Genomic DNA, 18,849 nt, shown 5'->3' with positions numbered 1-18,849 from the left:
AAAATTCCAAGCTGTTCCAAAATTTCCAGACTCCAACTACAAGCCTTATAAGAAAAGGGGTTTCAGAAACAATCAAAGAAACACTGGTACCACCAATATAATCAGACACAAAAGAGAAACATGAGCAGATGAGTAAATATCAGTCGCACACACACAGCACCATGCCGACCACGCAGGATGGAACTAGGTTCAATCACAGCCTCACCTTGGAAACAGAGCCAGGTTCTCGGCTTTTGCCGGGTGTGCCTGCGTTAAACAGCACAGGGACCTGCAGATTTCTGGTGAAGCAAAGAAGAATCCAGTTTAAGTTGTTTGAGTTCGGAAAGGATCCATTTGAAGGAACCAATTCCAGGCACACAAAGCACACATTCCTCCCGGGCTCCTCCACCCCATTCAACCCGGCTGTCAGTTTCGAGCTGGGCGCCCATTGTTCACTTTGTTCTACTCTAATTAGACTTGACAGATTGCTCTTTCTGGCTAGACTGGCTATGGCCAAGATCCGAGAGAAGAGGTGAGGCTGACCTTGTCACTGTGCCCTTGGGATCAGAGCCCCACCCCCCACTCTACTCCACCAACACTGAAATGTATGAAATGTACACCCCCCCACCCCAGCTCCCCCCACCGCCAAGCTCGGATCTGTTCCCCTTCAACCCCCTGGCAGTCCCGTCGCCATGGACTTGAGATTCAAACCCTCATTGTCTGCAGAAGGGAAATACGTGTGCTCTAATATTTTTCATATTAATACTCTGACCCTTAGTTGTTGTTTTCTTTTTTTTCTTCAGATCTGGTGGGGAAAAACCAGACCAACTTTTCTGAAGGGAAAGATACTGCAATTTTGCCCTGGAGACCAGAAATATTGGTTGCTTAATGAAACAGAGCTCTGGAAGGATTCAGGCCCTGACACGACCTGCATGGGTCTAAAGCAAATCCCTGGCCCAGCGGCCCTCAGTGTCCATATCTGTAAAATGCCATCAATACTTCTTGAACCTCTGTTGTATCAAAAACAGGTTAAGCTGGTGTTAAATAAAAATTAGACCATAAAATGGTAGAGCTGGAAATGATCTTAGACATCATCTAGTCCAGTATCATCATCTGGAAGATTATTATAAAAAATAGAGGACAAAGGGGGGGGGCATGCACAGGGTCATGAAATTAGTTCTTAAATCTTAAACACCTGGCGCTGAACAACAGCTTGCTAATTAGTTTTGTCTCTAACCTGCCATTTCCTGGTTTATCCTATGCTTGATAACAAATCATATCGGCCAGGAAGGCAACTTGCTTTCTCTGAGGAAGGAATTCTCCTTACCCAAGGACTATGTTCTCAGAAAGGCTTCCCTTTACTGAGAATCCAACGGTCCTGTAATAAATAGATCCTGACTCACCACATGGCTCTTACTGGGGTGCAGGATGGAACTCGACAGACTTGGGGTAGGGGCCCTCCTCTCAAATAGGAATGACCCCCTCCTTGACCTAAGTCTGGCTGTACCTGTTGCCTCAAGGGCTATGAGCAGGAGAGACTGTTAGAAATTCCTCCTTGGGGGCACCTGGGTGGCTCAGTGGGCTAGGGCCTCTGCCTTTAGTCGTGGTCCCGGGGTCCTGGGATCGAGCCCCATGTCGGGCTCTCTGCTCGGTGGGTAGCCTGCTTCCTCCTCTCTCTCTGCCTGCCTCTCCACCTACTTGTGGTCTCTGTCTGTCAAATAAATAAATAAAATCTTAAAAAAAAAAAAACAAAAAACAAACTTCTCCTTGGAACAAATCTAGTGTTTCCTAGTTGGCAATGTAAACCCACTCTTTATGGTTCACTCACCTATCCCCAAGTATTTATTAAAACCCATTATTGTGTTAAGCCCCTGAAAGCTGGCAAGACTGGTACAATGACTAGGATCCGGCCTCTAGGAGTCTCAGAAGGAGCCAGCAGTGTAAAGGCTGATGTGTGTGGGAGCCCTGAGGGATGAGGGTGGAAGGAGGAGACAGTCAATTCTCCTTGACCGGGGTTTAAGGAATTTAAACACCTAATAGAGAAAAAATAAATAAATAAAAAATTTAAAAAGTCATAAAGGAGATGATAACTAGAGCTAAAACTTTGGGAAATGAAGGCTATTTTCCAGGTGGAAGCAAGGAAAGTATGTGGCATTCAGACAGAGAGTGAGCCCGTTGTTTGGGGGGCGGGGGAATGTTTTTGGCCTGCATAGTATGAGAAAGCATCAACCAAAGATGAGACTGGGCACTTAGGTAGAGATCAATGAAAACACTATATCACAGAGGAAGAAGTTTGGATTTTATTGTAGCAGTTCAGAAGAATCACTGCAAAGTTCCAAGCAGAGAAATAACACTGTGCTGATTGCATTTTATAAAGATGGTGCTGATGGCAGTGGGGAAGACAGATTGGGGGAGGACTGGGAAGGAGCAAGACCCAAGGCAAAAAGACTTAACGACACAACTGCAGCAGTTTAGGTGACATGAGACAGATGACTCAGTTAGCAGGAAGAATCAAGGGAGGGCAATGTTTTAGTTTTTGTTTCCAAGAGACTTCAGTAACTTTGGATCCTGACTCGACTAGATCAACTGTAAAGAGAAAATGTGGAAGACAAATAGAGTATTAAGTAATATTAAGGTATTCTTGTGCATTTTATTAGGTGGGATAATGTTACCTCAAACAAAACAGCATACTGAAGGGTTTAATGGGTGAGATAGCATGATGTCTGGATTTGCACTAAAACACTGTAGAAATAATAGATGAAGTAACTATGAAGAAAAGTTAATAATTATTAAATCCACACGATGGATATGTCGGGGTCCATTATGCTCTATGTATACTTGAAAATTGTCAAAATGAGGGGCGCCTGCGTGGCTCAGTCATTAGGCATTTGCCTTTGGCTCAGGTCATGATCCCAGAGTCCTGGGATAGAGTCCTGCATTGGGCTCCCTTTTCCATGAGAGAGGCCAACTTCTCCTCTCCTACTCTCCCTGCTTGTGTTCCTTTTCTCACTGTCACTCTCTCTGCCAAATAAATAAAATCTTTTTTTTTAAAGTATCAAAATGAAAACCTAATATATTAGGCAAAGGAAAATGAGATCCCAAATTAAAGAAATTAGAGTAAAAATGGAGAGGAGATAGCTTAAAGATAGAATTAACAATGCTCAGTGACTGGTTAAAAGTGGTTACTGAGGGTTTTTGTTGTTGTTGTTGTTTTGAGAGAGAGAGAGAGAGCGAGCACTGAGCTGGGAGGAAAGAGAGAAGCAGGCTCCCCACGAGCAAGAAGCCCGATGAGGGGCTCAATCCCATGATCCTGGGAACATGACCTGAGCCGAAGGCAGAGAGTCAACTCACTGAGCCACCCAGGCACCCCCAAAAGTGGTTATTGAAACTGAAGAGTTGGCATGACTTCCAGGCTTTTGCTTGGGAGCCTGGGGAGACAGTAAAGAACCTACTCTTTCAGGCATGAAGAATTGGAGTTTCAGAGAAACACTGAGTTAGTGCTGTCCAGTAGGCAGTTGGACACATAGATCTAAAGATCAGGAGAGAAGCTATGACTGGGGGTGTGAATTTGCGAGCTGTCACTTCACCAACACTTGGGTAGTGATTCAAACAACTGGGAGAGCATGGTGGACGAGAAGGTAAGATGGCTGAGGAAGAAGCCCAAGGCACACTTACATTTAAGAAGTGGGGAAAGGAAGAACTTTCAGAAAAGAAGAATGGCCAGAGGATAAGTATGAGAAGAAACAGGAAAAACATAATTTCTGGAGAATCTGTCAAGAAATAAGGGGTCAATAGAATCAAATACCCCAAGTTAAAATGTGAAACCCATTGGATTTAGCATCAAAGAGACAACGGCCAAAGAACTTTCAGGAGAAAGTAATGTGTTGAAAAGTGAATCGGGAGAGTAAATGAAGTCTGAAGGATGGGGGAGGGCTGGATTGCATGGTCCTCACAGGATGAGAGGGTTGCCTAGAAATGGTTTGCAAATAGGCAAGCTCTAGGCCAATCAAACCTTTGCTCAATGGGGTTCAGTAGAAGTGGATTCCTGAGAGGAGAAAAAGAACACGTTTTAGGTAAAGCGAGGAGGAGGAGGGTGCATTCTATAAAGAGATTAAGCATTAAAAAAAGAAAAAAGAATATAGGGGACAGTTCAATGAAACAAAGATCCCAGAGGGCACTGTGGAGAGAGTTTACGAGGTCAGCAGTGTCTGAGAGTCACGAGGGCAGACCGGGATTCTTTTGACCTCTGGCTGGCGTGTCTTAGCAACCTCTTCAGTGATTCCCCAAATTCAATGCTCTCCACTACACACCATCTTGCAGGTAGCAAATCTGGAAAATGCTTATAGAGCATGACCTTGATCATGTCAAACCCTTGCCACAAAACTTTTATTAGCTCCAATACCTACTGCATTAGGTATTAGGTATAATATAGCCCTTCCATAATCTGACCCCAACTTGCTTTCTTCAGCCTGATCTTTTGGGGTTTGTTTTTATTTGTTTTGTGTTCCTTTTCATGAACCTTCCTTCCAAAATGCCAGGCTACTCACTGTTCTCTAAATATATTAATTTCTTAAAATATTATAGAAAAAGGGCTGAGAAGGGTCTAACATGTGACAGCATTCAACAGATATTTGTTTTTGGATACTAACCGATTTATCATTCCCCAGTTCTCTTTTCCCCAAAGTGTCTTTCCACCTTCCTTTATGTTACAGGGCAAGATTCAGATCAGCTGTCATCTCTTCTGGGAAGACTTTCCTGGGTCTGCAGCACATCATCTCTCCACCTCTCTTGACACTCAGCCTATTTGGATCTGCTTAAATGTGTTTCTCTCATTAGAATATAAGTTTCCAGAAGGCCGAAGCCATATATGTATATTTTACGTATTTAGAACATCAGTGCATCGCACAGTGCATGGCATTCTACATACAAAATAAAAGTGTTGAAAGAACTTTGCTCCCTTTCCTCTGTTTCCTCTGTTTTTCTTTTCTTTTTTTTTCCTTTTCTCTTTTTTAAAACTGCCTTTTTAAATGCCGTAGGGTATGGTTTCTTATATGATAGCTCACTCTATTTTTGCATGGCAGTGGACATTGTTTTTGTCACCCCAGGGTCCCTTCCTGTTCTTCTAGCAACAGGATCAGAATTCTCTGCTCTTAGTCTTTGTGATTCAGATGTCCCCCCACCCCAACCCTGGGATGAGGGTGGAAGACAAGTCACAGGTGTCTAAATTAGCCAGTTATTGTCCCATTCCTACGGCCTTCCTGACTGGTTTGAGTGAACATATGCTCAAAGCCTTCCAATTAAAGTAGATCTCGGGACTTTAATCTTCAGAGTTAGTGGAAGAAGGGTGCGCGCTCTCTCTCTCCCTCTCTCTGCTGGACATGGAGTCAATAGGGTGCAAGACTGCTGTTTGAGAATGAACATAATACTTGGAGAGAAGACAACCAAAAGAAAGAGAGAAACAATCCTGGTGATGGAAGCAGAACTGAATTCAGCTATGCTTTGAAAGGAAACTATTGCTTGTCCATTTGTGTTGGGTTTTCTGTTATTTGCAACAAAATCATCTATTTTTTTTTTAAGATTTTATTTGCTTGTGAGAAAACGAGCACAAACAAGGGGAGGGGCAGAGGGTGAAGCAGGCCCCTGCTGAGCAGGGAGCCCAACACTGGTCTCCATCTCAGGACCCTGGGATCATGACTCCGGCCCAAGGCAGACACTTAACCTACTGAGCCACTCATGTGCCCCATCAACAAAACCATCTTAACTGATACAATATTTACGTATAACTGATTTATGTAACTAATATAATAATTATTTTATTCTGAATCTAGTACATTGTTTGACACATGAGACTCTTAACAAATGTGTGTTTAGTTGATAAGTACAGTCATTGTGAGCTACAGCCGTTACTGATTTCTATAGGGCAACTTGGCAATATGTATTTACAACCTTAAAAAAGATCATTCTTCAGGGTGCGCCTGGGAGGCTTAGTGGGTTAAAGCCTTAAAAAAAAAAAAAAATATATATATATATATATATATATATATATATATATATATAATTTTAAGACTGATTCATTTATTTTAGACGGAGAGAGACAGAGAGAGAGTGCGAGATCGCACAGGCATCCCAGTGAGCTGGGGGAGGGGAAGAGGGAGAGAAACTTGCGGCAGACTCCCCACTGAGCATGGAGCCTGTCTCAGGGCTCAATCCCAGGAGATCATGACCTGAGGCAAAACTAAGGGTCGGAACTTTAACAGACTGAACCACCTCAACTAGGCACCTCAAAAATAAAATCTAGGAAAAAAAAAAATCAAAGCCTGGCCTCTACCTGAGACAAAGTAGAGAAAGATATCTCACAAATGTAAATGAGCTAACACTTATTATTACCTATTGTACAGAGTCCAAATTAGCAGGGATAGTTGCTGGTTTCCTTTAGTTTAGTTACAAAATTAACCTTCAGTGCATGCTTTTGTGGTCATCTTATACCTCTCTTCAAAGCCTTTCAATTTTCTTCCTTTTAACTTAGTATAAAATAATTTTATTCTATTGACCTGAAAACAGTTCCCCTCTCTCTTTTTTTTTAAGATTTTATTTATTTTTTTGACAGAGAGAGTGAGAGAGCACAAGTAGGGGGAACAGTAGAGTGAGAGGGAGACGATGCAGGGCTCGATCCCAGGACCCCAGGATCACGATCTGTGCTGGAGGCAGATGCTTAACCAACTGAGCCACCCAGGTGCCCCAACATTTTACTTCTTAGATTCACTTAATCTAATGATTTTCATGTCCCCTTTCCTTCATTCCAGTCACCAACATGTATAAATTTCTGGCCCTAAACATATTATATTTGGCCAATTCTAGATATATACTTTTTCACATTTTAACATCTCTGAACTCAGCAAGTGTCTTACAACCAGCGGTATCTGATATTCAATGATGTACAGTGACTTCTTTCTGAGTGAGCAGTTTACTTCCTACCACTTACTGAATAATATTCTTCCATCCAATCATTTGGCTTTAATTCATAAATCTTATAAGAAGTCTTGCCTTATTTTTGTGAAACTGACATTAATATAATTCTAATATTTCTAGCATTCTGATACATATGTTCCAAAGTAGTATATGAATCTAACTTTATCAATTTAATGACTGTATAATATCCCATTCTTTGAATATATCATGATTTTAGCACCCAGTTTCTACTGAGGTTACCAATAATGCTCAGATAAACCAACTTTATATATTTATCTATCTCCCTAGGATGCATTTTCCAGAAGTAGAGAATGATTACTCATTTTACTGGTACAGTACAACAAGCCTTCCTGTCCCTATGTTTTCGTTTGTTAACTAGTCTGTTACGCTTTATTTCTAGTCTAATTTTTTTTTTGTCTTTTATTCTTTTTTATTGTGGTAAAATATGTAACATAAAGTTTACCATCTTTCAGTGCCATTAAGTATATTCACGTAGTGTGTCAATGCCACCACCATCCATCTCCAGAAGAATGATCTTTTTTTTTTCAAGATTTTATTTATTTATTTGACAGAGAGAGATCACAAGTAGGCAGAGAGGCAGGCAGAGAGAGAGGAGGAAGCAGAGAGCCTGATGCGGGGCTTGATCCCAGGACCCTGAGATCATGACTTGAGCCGAAGGCAGAGGTTTAACCCACTGAGCCACCCAGGCACCCTATTTTATTTTTAAGTAGTCCCTACACCCAACATGGGGCTTGAACTTACAACCCCAAGATCAAGTCACATGTTCCACCTACTGAGCTAAAAGCTTGTAATTTTAGCTTCCCCTTCCCCTGTTTTAAGAAGGGGTTTGGCAGCTGAAGAGAGATAAAAAGGCACGGAAGTAACAAATTGCTAGTACTTGAGAAGAAGGCTCAAAAGTCTACATTTTTCATTAACAGAATGCAGGGAAACCAAGACTTCCCCTAGAGTATTCTGTATCTCCTCCCATGTTGTTAAAAACTTTCAGTAAGCATTACTCTGTCGTTAAACTCAATTACTTCTATCCAAGCAGTCTCGCAAGTTAGGAATTTGACCAGCTGTCCATGGGGAAGTGGACTAAAAAAATGTCAAGCATCTTCTCTCTCTCTCTCTCACACATACACACCCTACACATTCACAGATTTCAGTGCTTAGCAATACACCACATATATGCTATTTATTCACATGGCTTCTTCCTTATTTTCAGTTATTTCTGTCCTCCGTAAAGTGGGAAGCATTGGGGGAGGCCAATTACTCTTAGTTATTGCTGTGACTCACAGTGAGCTCAAGTCAGGCACCCAGGATCATAGCCATCAGCAGCTGCTGCATCCTTACCCTCACTGGAGTTGCCCCATTTGAAGTAATGACTGATCACAGACAAAAGACCTTGACCAAGAGCCACAGGTATGGCTCTAGGCAAAAATGCCTTGGTAAACAATTTTACCTCATAGAATGTCAGATTTACTAGGAAAACTAAAATACATGTCAGCCCTGTAGTTTCTAACCTTTGAGAAACAATACACTTACCTTAGGAGTTTTGAAATATCGCAGGGTAAGGTCCCAGGGTTGTATATTTTTCAAAAAAGCTTCACAGGCAATTGTGGGGCATTCAAAGCTGAGAATCACTGCTCAAATCCCATTCCTTTTATTTTACAGGCCTGGGGCCCAGAGAGGTTGCTGGCTTGCCCCAGATCACACACCTGGTTAAAAACAGAATCGAGACTAGAACTCAAACCTCCTGATTTCTGGCGTAGAGTCTTTCTTCTTACACTAGCATCCTGCCCCATCGATCATTTCTAAATTTTTCCTATTATTCCTTCCTAATACATTTGAAAATGTATAATCCAACTACTGGCCATTTTAATAACAAAATCATGGAGTTGCAAAATCTAGCATTTAGGAAATAAGCCAGTTACAAAAGACTATATGATATGATTTCACTTACATGAAATGTCCAGAACAGGCAAACCCACAGAGATGGCAGTAGGTTAATAGATCACCAGGAGCTGTGGGGATAGGGTGCAAAGAGAAATCCTGCGGTGATGAAAATGTTCTACATTTAATTGTGGTGATGGTTGCCCAACTCTGTGAATATACTAAAAGCTACTGAATCATACTACTTTCAAAAGGGGAGTTGTATGGTATGTGTATTATATCTCAATAAAGCTGTTAAAAACCTAGCACTAACTTCTCACTGGATTCTGAAAGATAATTACATTTTTTTTACTTATTTCATCCACCAACATTTCTCTAAAATTATAAGCAGTCTCCAGATGGGTTTTACCCTTAAATTTAGGTTATCTCTATTTAGGTCCATTTCCCAGTGTGCTGTACCCCCAACAACAGATAAATCTTCCTAGAGCTTGTATGGTATTCGGGATCCTTGTCCTTCAAAGTGTCAGACTCCTTACCTTTGCCAAGATCATTCCCTCCACTGAGAAGGCTAATCTGTGTGTTCAAGGCCTACCTAGGTCAGATGCCCCCTCCTCAAGGGTCTTCCTCCCACCACACTGGGGGTGTTCTGCCTTCCAGGATATAAAATTCTGACCCGATGTTTTGAAAACATGTAACAAAGCTCAACAGCCTTCTAGCCTGGCTCTGGCCGTTACCACCGGTCCTTCACTAATTTCATTTTCCTTCCTGTAGCACCCTTGTCTAGCACCAAATTCCGTGTCATTTGTTTTGTTTGTTTGCTTTCTTCTGCCCATTATGCTATCCTTCCCCTGCTCTTTTTCCCACCTCCTCACTCCTACCTACCCCCTCCTTTTTATAAAGGGGCTCGGTCCCAGGACCCAGGGATCATGACCTGAGCCAAAGGCAGAGGCTCAACAGGCTGAGCCACCCAGGTGCCCCTCCCACACCCCTTTCTACCTCTGCCCTTCATTCCTGCCTAACTCTTAAATATTCAGGACTCTGGAAACATACCGTCTCTTCCAGAAAGGCCTCTGACACCTCCCCTCATCATTAGGATGATGGCCAAACTAAAGTAATGGCAAGGAAGTGTAGAAAAACAGACAAATTTGAAAAGTTTTAAGGAGGGAGAATTGGTAGAACTTGCCAATGTGAAATAAATGCAAGCATAAATCTTAAGGATCAAATAGAATTAACACTGAATGGGAGAATAAGAACTGGTAATAATTTAGAGCAATTTCATATGTTTCCAAGCTTTATATCATCTGCAGTTTTAATAAGATGATTCTCTCTGTCCTGCCAAGCACATCTTCCTTTTAAACGTCTTTTTTCTAATATTGCTTTATTGATCCAGAGTCTTTAATGACTCTCTCATCGCTAATGCACCAAGCCTAAACCCTGCTTGCTTTAAAGGCTCTTACAGCTGGATCAGCCCTTCCCATCAGCTCCACCTGGCCGTGATCCAGCCGGCTGCCTCATCCTCCCCGCACAGATCTTGCTCACTCCCCCTTCTAGCACTCTGGCCACCTTCTTGCCCCAGGCAGTCCTACCCCCATGCACATCTCAGGGACCATTCAATGCTCAGCTTCATGAAATCCTGCCTCCCCGGTCCATGCCTCCCTGTGCCCTCTGATGTCCTGAAGCATTCATAGTTAACAGCATCCAATTTAGCATTTAATTATATATGCGCATCTAACATAATTTACTATTGTTTTAATGTGTGTTAGTCATGTTTCCCCCAACTAGATTATAAATTTATTGGGGGGTAGGAACCATCATTTATCCTTCTTTATAAGTCCTGGAAGCAGATTGTGCTCAAATCCTGGCTCTCCTGCTGCCAGCTATGGGACACCAGGCAGATGGCTTACCTTCTCTATACCTTAGTTACTAAAATTTAAAATGGAGCTAATAAAAATACCTATCTCATAAGAGTGGCTATACAGCTAGATGCAACAACTCATACACAGTGCTCAGCAGATACCTGGCACGTTATAAGAACTCAGTAAACATTAGCTAATACTGTTACCCCAGGGGCGCCTGGGTGGCTCAGTGGGTTAAGCCACTGCCTTCGGCTCGGGTCATGATCTCAAGGTCCTGGGATCGAGTCCCGCATCGGGCTCTCTGCTAAGCGGGGAGCCTGCTTCCCTTTCTCTCTCTCTGCCTGCCTCTCCGACTACTTGTGATTTCTCTCTGTCAAATAAATAAATAAAATCTTTAAAAAATTTTTAAAAAAATACTGTTACCCCACATTGCTTAGCATATCATTGAACACTGAATACATGTCCCCAAATTAAGTTTTGCTGATTTAGTGGGTTAGACACAAATCTCAATAATATGTCTAGGAGATTCAGAATCTCTTGAGACTAGAACATGTGTATTTGTACGGACAATAATTATTTTTAAACATTTATCAATAGAATGTTTCCTCCCAAATTTGGGAGATCATCTTATCATTGTCCTGCGTGTATTCCCTTGCCTGGGTCCTGGTGTCCAGATGAAGAAATCAAGAGGCTAATCTCCCTCATCTCCCAAGGAAACAGGGAATGGATATTCAATGTCAAGATTGACCTCAGATGCCTGGAGTATTCTGGGGTCCAAATACCCATCTCCTCAAGGAAACAGGCATATAAATGTCTGTATTGGCCTGTTGGTAGTTGAGGCGACGGCATGTCTAGTGGAAGGCAAGACAATGATAAAGGTGAGAAGAAGGTAATTAAAGACCTGAGGCTGAGCTCTAGACACACACTGTTATTATATTTTATATTATACCAATTACGAGGCATGGCCCTCCCCCCAAAACAGCTTCAACCAGCTTATTTGGAAGACCCAAAATCATGGTACTGGGGAGAAAAAAGCACTGCTGGAGGAGAGGAATGGGAGAATACAGCAGCTGATACTACGGGATGGTCGTGGGCCATGTGTAGGATCCATACCATAAAAGATCACAGAATGTGAATTGCATTATAAAGTAATTCTCTGGGGTTTTTCTTCCTCTTTTACATGTAAGTTTCATATTTTCCAAATGAAAGATCTGAGATCTTTTGAATAGAAGATCTTTCAAATGAAAAATGAATTGGTTGAAAAACATAGTTGATTTGCTTTACATTGTGAAGATACAAGACACAGAGGCTAGAAGGAAGTTGCACTGAATCACAATCCCAACAGCTGACTACTATTCCCTTTGTCCAAAGCTCTTAAAGTGATGAATGAGAGGTCAAAGCTATCCGGTGGGAATCAGATGCAGACATGGTGGGAAGTCAATGGTGTCGTGAGAACAGTGAGTACAACTAGTTTCCAGCCTGTTTCTGCCATCACCTGGCTCTGCCTCTTTGGACAAGTCACTTTTCTGGTCCAAGGTTTCTCATCAGTAAGATGACCAGTGAGAGATAGGAAGGTCATCTCTAAAGCTCCTTCCAGCCCTGACAGTCTATGGTTTGGCTGAATCTAAGAAAATCTATGAATTATTCTCCATTTTGGATTACTACTTCCCTACAAGATCCGTCTTTTCCTCTCCCCTGATCTTTCCCTCTTCCTTCCACCCCAGTCATCCCAGCATGCACACCCTGTCCCTTTCTCCTTCTGACCTTCATTTTGGAATCTGAAAAACATTCCCAAACTTAAAACTATTGGTTACAATGATGTGTTCCTTAGATTTCCCATCCCCCACCCCCGCTGGAGGTGTTTAGGAGGCATTTGCTGAAAACTTGAATTTGAATTTGTAGTTGCAAAGGAAGAGGAAGGAGGCTGATACTGAACTCCTGGCCATGCAGAGCCATCTCGAGGCAGTTTTCCTATACGAGCTGAGCACTAGTTCCATGTAAAGCTAATGAATATATGGCTTCTCCATGTCCCTTCAAACGGTTTCTTAGAATTAGGATGGCTCTAAAGTCTCCATGATTGTTCCAGATCACATTGGGTCTTTCACTACAGTCCTCTGATATAATTTCTGAGCAAGCAGTCAGCATAAAAAAGGACTAGGTCAGCTCTCTTTGTGTCAGTCCTTGGCAGCAGAGCTCCTCTGGGATGTGTCTCCTGGCATCCACCCAGCTAGCTATCAACAATAAAAGCTTCTCTTTGTGCTTCCAGTAAGTCATAAATAAATCTCCAATCCCACCTGTTTTCTGAGAAGAGCTTCAAATCCATCCTTTATCTGAGGTTAAAAAAGAGAGAAAGAGAGACACAATTGCTGCTTTGGGCAAATAGTTTTTACATGTCCACTGAAGCCATTGCCCATTTTCATAGTACCTTACTCCCAAACATTTAGATGTGTCATTTGGGTTCCAGTCCCTTTAGCTGCCAGGTTCTGAGACTGGGCTGCTCTCCCAACTTAGGCTAACTGCCTTTTCTGAAGCAGCTCAGCCCTAAGCCATCCTCCTGCTACCCTCCTGAGGATGGCAAGTGTGAGTTGCGGAGGGCTGGCTACCTGAGCAGCAGGGAAGGCACATCCTCCGAGAGGGCAACAGCACCCAACAAGCAGCAGGGCAATGGTTTACCTAGCTGTGGCTTCAGACATCCTAATAACTTTCCCCGAAAGTTGAGAGGCCTAGGTCTGTCGGCTTCTGAGGAAGTACCAGGCACCAGGCCGATGCTAAAAGAAGAAGAAAATAGAATTTCTGTTTAGTTAAACAAGAAAACAGCCAATCTCACTTACAGCCCAAACAGGTCAGATTCCTTGAACACCTCTCGTCCAAAAACCTCCTCTGAAACATTAAGCTTCATACTGCTGTTCTGAGGTAAACATTAATCCTATTTTCCGGCAAGATGTAGAATGAGGTCAAGCACATTATTTCCTACCGCAGTCAATGTTGGAATTAAAGAAACCTGCTGACTCCATTCTCAAAACTACAGAAATTAGTCACTTCAGCTGATCCATTGTTGAGTTCAAATGAACAACATGTTTCCTGGGCATGAAAAATGGAACTATGGATTTTTTTTTCCTTCTGTCACATTTCACTGACCATATCTAATAAATTAACAACAATTCCTTGGTCCATATTCAGATTTCCCTGATTATCTCAAAAATTTTGTTTTATTTTTTCAAAATTTTATTTTTATAATTGGTTTGTTTTAATTAGGATCCAAACAAAGGGAACACATTATTTTGGTTATGTCTTTTATCTCTTTAAATACAAAACCATTCCCTTTCTCTTTTATCCCCAGACCATTATCTTGCTGAATAATTAAAAGAAAAATAAATTGGGACGCCTGGGTGGCTCAGTTGGTTAAGCAGCTGCCTTCGGCTCAGGTCATGATCCCAGCGTCCTGGGATCGAGTCCCACATCGGGCTCCTTGCTCCGCAGGGAGCCTGCTTCTCCCTCTGACTCTGCCTTCCACTCTGTCTGCCTGTGCTCGCTCTCGCTCGCTCTCTCTCTGACAAATAAATAAATAAAATCTTCAAAAAAAAAATAAATTAAGAGAATGAGTCATTCTTTTTTTTTTTTTTTTTTTTAGCTAGAGAGTGAGTTGAAGTATGCCCTCACAAGTGGGCAGGGAGGAGAAAGAGAAAGATAATCTTTTTTTTTTTTTTAATTTTGTTTATTTATTTGACAGACAGAGATCACAAGTAGGTAGAGAGGCAGGCAGAGAGAGAGGAAGAAGTAGGCTCCCTGCTAAACAGAGAGCCCGATGCGGGGCTTGATCTCAGGACCCTGGGATCATGACCTGAGCTGAAGGCAGAGGCTTTAACCCACTGAGTCACCCAGGTGCCCCAAGAGAAAGAAAATATTAAGCAGGCTCCAAACTCAGCACTTAGCCCCATGTGGGGCTAGATGTCACAACCCTGAGGTCATGACCTGAGCCAAAATCAAGAGTCAGATGTTTAACCAACTGAGCCACCCAGGCACCCCTTAGCCATTCTTTATTTGCTTCTTAGTGGTTTATTTAACTTACTCCTCTATTCCCCACATTCCCTGTAAATTAGAAGTTAGCTCTAATGCTTGATTAGATTCAGGTTCAAGGATCTGTCATAGGTAGCACTGTATGCTTCACACTGCATCACATTAGAGGGTACAACTGCTGGTTATCCAAGGTTATCTTAGTGATGCTAAAACTCATGGGTAGGTTCGAGTTGTGACAGCTTAACTTTATTTTTTTGTCACAAAGATCCACGATCAAATGGTTTTACAAATGGTTTTTTAAACATTCTACCAAATGTTTAAAAAAGAGTTAGTATCTATTCTTCTCTAACTATTCTAAATAATATAAGAGGAAGGAAAACTTTAAAATTCATGCTATGAGCCCACTATCACCTTGATACCAAAGCCAGATAAAAACACCACAAAGAGAGAACTACAGGACAGTATCTTGGACAAACATAGATGCAAAAATCCTTAACAAAATACTAGCAATCTAAATCCAGCAATATATTTTTTAAAAAATCATTAATTAAAAAAAAAAAAAAACTGAGCCACCTGGGTGGCTTAGTCAGTTAAGCATCTGACTCTTCATTTTGGCTCAGATCATGATCTCATGTGTTGTGAGATTCAGTCCTATGCTGGGCCCTGCACTGGGCGTGGAGCCTGCTTACGATTCTCTCTTTCTCCTCCCCCTCTGCCTCTCACTCCCCTTCTCCTTCTTGCCCTTTCTAAAAAAAAAAAAAAAAAATTCATCATGATCAAATGGGATTTATTCCTAGGATGCAAGGTGGTTCTATTTTCACAAATCTATCAATGTGATATATCACATCACTATGAGAAAGGACAAAAATCATATGATTATTTCAATATATGTGAAAAAAATTTGACAAGGCAAAATATCCATTCGTGATAAAAATCCTCAATGAAGCAGGTCTAGAGGGAATGTATCTCAACATGATAAAGGCCATAGATGAAAGACCCACAGCGAACATCATACTCAACTGGGAAAAACCGAGAGCTTTCCCCCTAAGGTCAGGAACAAGACAAAGATGTCCACTCTCATCACTTTTATTCAACATAGTACTAGAAGTCCTAGCCATGGATATCCAAGAACAAAAAGAAATAAAAAGGGCGCCTGGGTGGCTCAGTGGGTTAAGCCTCTGCCTTCAGCTCGGGTCATGATCCCAGGGTCCTTGGATCAGGACCCACATTGAGCTCTCTGCTCAGTGGGGAGCCTGCTTCCCCCTCTCTCTCTGCCTGCCTCTCTGCCTCCTGTGATCTCCCTCTGTCCAATAAATAAATAAAATCTTAAAAAAAAAGTAATAAAAAGACATTCCAAATTGGTTAGGAAGAAGTAACACTTCCACTATTTGCAGATGACATGATACTATATGTAGAAAACCCTAAAGACTCCACCAAAAACTACTAGAACTGATAAATGAGTTCAGTAAAGTCGAAAGATATAAAATCAATGTACAGAAATCTGTTGGATTTTTATACAGTAACATTAAGCAACAGAAAGAGAAATTAAGAGAGCAATCCCATTTACTATTATACCAAAAGTAGTAAAGTCCCTAGGAAAAAATTTAACCAAAGAGGTGAAAGACCTATACTCTGAAAACTATAAGACATAAATGAAGGAAATTGAAGATAACACAAAGAAATGGAAAAACATTCTATGCTCTTGGGTTGGAAGAAAAAAACATGTTGTTAAAATGTCTATACTAGGGACGCCTGGGTGGCTCAGTTGGTTAAGCAGCTGCCTTCAGTTCAGGTCATGATCCCAGCGTCCTGGGATCGAGTCCCACATTGGGCTCCTTGCTCCCTTTGCCTCTGCCTGCCAGTGCTCGCTCTCTCCTGATAAATAAATAAAATCTTAAAAAAAAAAAAAGTCTATACTACCCAAAGCAAGCTACAGATTTAATGCAATCGCTACCAAAATACCAAAAGCATTTTTCACAGAACTAGAACAAACAATTCTAAAATCTGTGTGAAACCAGAAAAGACCCTGGAGAGCCAAAGCAATCTGGAAAAAGAAAAACAAAACTGGAGGTACACAAATCAGGACTTCCAGTTGTATTACAAAGCTGTAGTAATAAAATAAACTGTGGTACTGCAAAAATAGACACATAGATCAATGGAACAAAATAGAAAACCCAGAAATGAACCTCTAATTATATGGCCAAGTAATCTGACAAAGGAAAAAAGACTATCCAGTGGGAAAAAGACAGTGTCTTCAACAAATGGTATTGAGAAAACTGGATAGCCACATGCAAAAGAATGAAACTGGACCACTTTCTTACATCATACAAAAGAAGAAACTCAAAACGGATTAAAGACCTAAATGTGAGACTTGACACCATAAAAATCCTAGAAGAGAGGACAAGCAGTAATTTCTCTGACATCAGCCATTGCAACATTTTTCTAGATGCCTCCCGAGGCAAGGAAGCAAAACCAAACTATTGGAACTACATCAAAATAAAAAGCTTCTGCACAGCAAAAGGAACAATCAACAAAAGTATAAGATAACATACTGAATGGGAGAAGTATTTGCAAATTACGTCTGATAAAGGGTTCATATCCAAAATATATAAAAAAATCAAAACTCAAACCCTCAAACCAAATAATCTAAATAAAAAATGGGCAGAAGACATGAACACACATTTTTCAAAGACATACAGATGGCTGACAATCAGATGGAAAGATGCTCAACATCACCCATCATCAGGGAAATGCAAATCAAAACCACAATGAGACACTACCTCACACCTGTCCAAATGGCTAACATCAAAAACACAAAAAACAAAAATGTGTTGGTGAGGATGTGGAGAAAAAGAAACACTTCTGCACTGTTGGTGGGAATGCAAACTGGTACAGCCCACTGTGGAAAAGAGTATGGAGGTTCCTCAAAAAATTAAAAATAGGGGCATCTGGGTGGCTCAGTCATTGAGTGCCCTCCTTTGGTTCAGGTCATGATTCCAGCATCCTGGGATCAAGCCCTGCATCAGGCTCCCTGCTAAGCAGAGAGCCTGCTTCTCCCTCTCCAGCTCACCCTGCTTGTTTTCTCTCTCTCACTATCTCTCCCTATCATAAATAAATAAAATCTTTAACAACAACAACAACAAAATTTAAAAATAGAACTACCACACAATCCAGTAATCACACTACTGGATATATAACCCCAAAATACAAAAACACTAATTCAAAGAGATACATGCACCCCTATGTTTATAGCAGCATTATTTACAATAGCCAAATTATGGAAACAGCCCAAGTGTTCATCAGTAGATGAATGGATAAAGATGTGGTATATATACATAATGGAACACTATATAGCCATGAAAAGGAAGGAAATCTTGCCATTTGCAACAACAATGGATGGAGCTTGAGAGTATTATGCTAAGTGAAGTAAGTCAGTCAGAGAAAGATAAATACCATATGATTCACTCATATGTGGAATTTAAGAAATAAAACAAAAGAGCAAAAGTAAAAAGAGAGACATACAGACAAATCAAGAAACAGACTTCCATTTTTAAAACATTTTATTTATGTATTTGTCAGAGAGAGAGCACACAAGCAGGGACAGCAGCAGGCAGAGAGAGAAGCAGGCTCCCCGCTGAGCAAGGAGCCGATGCGGAACTGGGATCATAACCCAAGCCGAAAGCAGATGCCTAACCAACTGAGCCACCCAGGCATCCCAAAACACACTCTTAACTATAGAGAACAAACTGATGGTTGCCAGAAGGGAGGTGGGTGGGGGGAATGGGTGAACTATGGGATGGAGATTAAAGAGAACACTTGTCAAAAAAAAAAAAAAAAAAAAAAAGAGAGAACACTTGTCATCATGAGGACTGACTCATCATGTATAGAGCTGCTGAATTACTATATTGTACACTGGACACTAATATAACACTTTATGTTAACTATACTGGAATCAAAATTAAAAATATAATTTAAAAAAAGTTATTCTTCTCCTCCCCTTCATATTGTATTCCTTGGAAGGAAGCTATTATGCACAACCCACACTTAAGGAGTGGCAAATTACACTCCATCTTGTTAAGGCTGTGTATCTACATAAATTATTTGAAATTCTCCTGCATGAGAGCTTTGTCGATTC

General features: G+C 41.2%; 1 protein-coding gene across 3 annotated transcripts in view; it reads right to left on the bottom strand.

The window, feature by feature from the left end:
• Window positions 1–214: 214 nt before the first annotated feature.
• The window catches only part of LOC309869697 (uncharacterized protein), a 91,267-nt gene continuing 72,632 nt past the window's right edge, over window positions 215–18,849 (bottom strand). The window contains exons 4-5 of one of the 3 annotated variants that reach the window (XR_014314324.1): window positions 8,494–8,666; window positions 2,262–2,565 (exon numbers count right to left, since the gene is read on the bottom strand). Coding sequence is in view for 2 of the 3 variants with exons in the window: in XM_082741189.1 (XP_082597315.1) it covers window positions 13,011–13,027; window positions 13,371–13,465 (112 nt within the window). In the remaining variant the exon portion in view is untranslated. Of the gene's footprint in view, window positions 279–2,261; window positions 2,566–8,493; window positions 8,667–12,995; window positions 13,028–13,370; window positions 13,466–18,849 lie in introns of those variants that run through there. The other 2 variants (XM_082741189.1, XM_082741192.1) reach the window with 2 other exon arrangements.

This window comes from Mustela nivalis (assembly GCF_964662115.1).
Source record: "Mustela nivalis genome assembly, chromosome: 7".
NCBI classification, from domain to species: domain Eukaryota; kingdom Metazoa; phylum Chordata; class Mammalia; order Carnivora; family Mustelidae; genus Mustela; species Mustela nivalis.
This window is presented reverse-complemented; position numbering and strand designations above follow the sequence as displayed.